Raw genomic sequence first — 4427 nt, 5'->3', positions numbered from 1 at the left:
TTCGTTTCTTCACCCATAAGCTGTCTCTATTTTTTTTTTCTATCCACACTGTTAGATTAATGGCAGCTGCTTTGAACATAGACAGAAAAGTTATGGAGCTATCATTTGAATTCATCCTGCACTCTCTGACACTTTCTCTCTGCTGGTGTGTGGAGGACTGATGTGCTAATGTAGCAGCAGCAGAAAACTGGTCGTCCTTTTGTAACCGCTGAAGTACGGAGGTAGAATGTCAAGCAGAAAACATCACCATCGGCTCCTCTTCAGTCTGACACCTTGTAGCCTTATAACCTGTGATTCCCTCCCCGTCTTTCTGCGAGCGGGGAATTACATATCTCTGCTCTGCTGCTAGACTTCATGCCTTCTAGGAGCACGACACTGAGTGGGCAGAGTGAGCAACAGAGGAGCGGCGCTGTAAGCAAAGAAAGGCATGTTTGTAGAGCTCGTGATGAAGTCCTCGGATCGTGTGATGTCTCATTACTGGATTCAAAATCCTCCTCAGGTCATTTGAAGCTAACAGAGGTTTTTTGACTGGGGGAAACTGATCAATTCTTCACTCTAAAGCAGCACATTTCTCAGGATCTCAAAAGCATTCCTTGTAGGCAGAAGTGCCTGAGATATTCTTCTTTTCTGGCTTTACTACGACTGGTGATGGTTGAAATGGAGTCAGATATTTAAGTCTTATACTACTCTTTTCTTTAAGCAGCAGAGGGGAAAAGAAGGAGATGCATGAATCTGCATGAGTCGCATCCTTTTTTGTTCCCTCTATTGGGGGCAGTGGGCGGGGGATCTCACGTGGTGCACATTATGTCAGAAAGCAAGCTCACATTTATGTGCTGTGTAACTGTATACAGGAAATAAAACAAATAGATATATAATAAGAATGAAAAAGCATCACAAGCACAAACCCAACCAAATTCTCCAAATGAATCGATTCTTTTTTCATCAATGGGACCATAGAACACAACTCGGTTGGTAGTTATTTGTTTCAGTCGTGTTATTTTTCCTGTAGGGGAGGACATTTGTTTTTTATTTTGGGGAACCAAACCATAAAAAAACATACCGAGTGAAGGAATGTGATGTTAACACAAAGAGTGCGATAGGAACGGGTGAATAAAAGTGTTGAAATGAAACCTGAAAAACAGAAGAGAGGATGGCACATATCATCGAGAGGCTCTGTCCCCACCCTCCGCCCCCACCCGCCCCCACATTCCCTGTCCGTTCAAATAAGAAAAAAAGAAAAGAAAAAATGGAATAGATAAAGACTGACCAATTTGATTCTCAAGGGGGAAAGCAAATTGAGAACAGGGTGCCTTGGAAGGGAGGAGGAGGAGGGGAGGCTACCCAAGTGTGAGAAACCTCAGTGAGATCTTTTCCCCTTGCTATAAAACAAAAATCTCCCACCCCCACCTCAAAGTCATGAAACAATTGAAAGAGGTTATCTTTTTTTATCTTCTCCAGAATAAAATCAAGACAATTTCTCGGAAATAAGTTTCTCATAGTTTTTTTTTCTTTTTTCTTTTAAAGTTCATTTAAAAATCTTCTCTTTTTTAATCAGTCACAGACATGTCAAGCCCCTGTTCTTTCTTTTCAATAGTCTTTGCGAAAATATAGAGTAGAACAGTCTTCTTTCCATGTCTGTCCGCTGCAGCAGTAAACATACACTATGGGATCCGACAGAGCACATTGCAGGAGATGGGGAGGCGGGGAGTAGTAGAGAGTGTGTGTGATCCTTGCAGAGAACTCGTGTACCTATGTATAGCTTTTCAGTAGTCCGGTGTCTCTGTGTGCATCTGCACCTCGGCACGAGAGAGCGTGTCTGTTTCAGTGGGTGTCTTCACACGTCTGCGTGTCTTCACACTTCAGTCTGGAAGTCTCCCTCGGATGAGTCGGGGGTGTTAGCCGAGGACGAGTCCCAGTTTTTATTGTGCAGTTCCATCCGGTCTTTCTGCTCCCCGGGCACGATGGACAGCTCGGGGGTCATGGTCTTGAAGCTGTCCCAGGAGCTTTGGTCCTCTGGGGTTGACTTGTCCTAATAGAGAAGAAGGACAAAGAGAGGGGGCGGGAGGACGACCATGTTAGGAAAATTCTGAAAACACTTTCATGCCGTCTGATGGAGAATTACATTTTACAAGATAATATTATCCCCGTATCTTTTCCTAATTACAGGCTACAACTAGCACTCATCTGCTTAGTTTAGTGTAAATAAAGAAAAGAGGAAAAAAGAAGAGGAAAAGGAGGTTGATGACCAATGAGTGATAAGCAACATGCTTATCACTCATAAAAAGGTCTACCGAGTGTAATTTGTGCAAAAACTGAAGTGTAAATGTAATTTCACGAGAGAGATGTTTTAGCAGAGCACACGCACCACCTTAGGAAGTTCGGTTTCATTTAATGACCAGAGCAATAACCGCGTTTCACGAGATATCAGAAGTGCAATATTTTTCAGCCTGTGTACCCGCTGTATCTGTGGGTAACACAGTCGTCATGTAAAATAAATGATCGCCACCAGCACAGGGGAGCGCTGACGTTTGGTTTTACCGGCAAATAAAATGATTTCGATAATTAGACTGAACTGTTGAGTTGTTTACCGTCCGTGTGATCTTGTAACCGCTCTCGTTCCTTGCCAAGTTGGACTTGTAGCGATTACTCTTGGCCAGTACCAATCACAGTCACCAAAATTCAAATGCTGGCATGCGATGCTTCTGCATATCACTGATGGATGTAATCTCACTGCTTGTTTCATTTTTTTTCTCTCTTTTTTTTTGATATATGTGTATATCAACACGATAACAGCTTCTGGGGCTTCCTGGTGACAGGATTTACATTTTTCGTACTTTTTTTCCTAAACTAACAAGCTCATGCCTTCTGCTTCTGGGTCTGTGATGCTCTGTTTTTCTCTCGCTGCCAATTATAGCATATTGGCTTATCTGTACATCCAATGTCTGAATTTGGATTTATGATTGTGGGACTGAGATCTGAGCTCATAAATCTGGCTCTTATATTACATCACTGACCTTCAACAGCTTCTCCCCCTGCCTTCATCTAGTCTTCATTCAGACTTCAAAGTAAAAAATACAGCAACAGGGATATATGATGAGTTTGCCAGTACAATGTTAGATACACTCACCAGCCACTTTGTCAAGTACACCTGTTCAACTGCTCATGAACACAAATATCAAACCACACAATCACATGCTACTCAGCAATCCGAGACCATGTCTGCATGCCTAAATGCTATTAAGATTTTTCTGCAAAAAAATACTCTGGATTTACAGAAAACATTCCAAAAAAGAGAAAATATCCAGAAGCAAAAATGCCTTGTTGATACCAGAGGACACAGGAGAATGGTGAGGATCCTTTGAGTTGATAGGAAGGCAACAGTAACTCTCATAACTGCCCGTTACAAATGTGCAAAAGAGCCTTGCTGAATGCACATTATGTTGTGCACCTTGATACAGACGGGGATACAGCAGCAGAAGCTCACTCCTGTTAGCTAACATCAGGAAACTGAGGCTACAATTTGCATGTAATCACTAAAATTGGACAACAGAAGATTGGAAAATCATTGCCAAGTCTGAATTGTTTCTTTGTCAATTTCTGCTTCTGATATTTGGACGGTCGGGTCAGAATTTGGTGTAAACAGCATGAAAGCATGAATCCATACTGCCCTGTATCATCTCACTGATCGTGGTGTAATATTGGAGGGGATATTTTGCATCAATGAAACATCACAGTATATTTGAGTATAGTTGCTGACCGTGTCAGTCCCTTTATGAACACAGTGTACTCATCTTCTGATGGCTGCATCCAGCAGGATAACGCACCAGGTCACAAAGCTCAGATCATCACAAACTGGCTTCTTCAACATGACAGTGAGTTCATTGTAGTCACTGGCCTCCACAGTCAGCAGATCTCAATCAATTAGAGCATCTTTGGGATGTGGTTGAACAGTAGATTCACATCATTGGTGTGTGCCTGACAGAGCAGATCTGCAGCAACTGTGTGATGCTATCATGTCAACATGGACCAAAATCTCTGAGGAATGTTTCCAGCACCTTGTTGAATCTATGCTATGAAGAATTAAGGCAGTCCAGTCGGCAACACAGTATGTGCAAGGTGTACCTAATAAAGTGTCTGGTGAGCATAATTAAATCAAAGAAATACGAATAATAGGAATACGAAAATCGGGAAAATGTTTCAAAAAAATCCTGTAAAAACAATTCAATGGGAACATTTTATTTAGCCTGCAGGGAGTTTTGGAGACGGATACACCGCAACATTCAACAAATCAACAAACAAATTTCTTAGCACTGCACTTACAGGGTTGTAACAGTGCACTAAATTAGCATTTCCATATGAACCTTGATTTCCAAGTTCTGATATGGGTAAGTTGCACAGATAAAAAAAACCCAAAATAAATAAAAAAA

General features: G+C 41.7%; 1 protein-coding gene across 5 annotated transcripts in view; it reads right to left on the bottom strand.

The window, feature by feature from the left end:
- Nucleotides 1–1213: 1213 nt before the first annotated feature.
- adgrb2 (adhesion G protein-coupled receptor B2) overlaps nt 1214–4427 on the bottom strand; it is a 249234-nt gene continuing 246020 nt past the window's right edge. For all 5 annotated transcript variants that reach the window (XM_005728839.1, XM_005728843.1, XM_005728840.1 and 2 more), the window contains one exon: nt 1214–2029. In XM_005728839.1, the coding sequence (XP_005728896.1) occupies nt 1853–2029 (177 nt within the window). In that variant the 3' untranslated portion in view covers nt 1214–1852. The remainder of the gene's footprint in view (nt 2030–4427) is intronic.

Source organism: Pundamilia nyererei, unplaced genomic scaffold (genome assembly GCF_000239375.1).
Source record: "Pundamilia nyererei isolate P.nyererei 1_Seehausen unplaced genomic scaffold, PunNye1.0 scaffold00030, whole genome shotgun sequence".
NCBI lineage: Eukaryota > Metazoa > Chordata > Actinopteri > Cichliformes > Cichlidae > Pundamilia > Pundamilia nyererei.
This window is presented reverse-complemented; position numbering and strand designations above follow the sequence as displayed.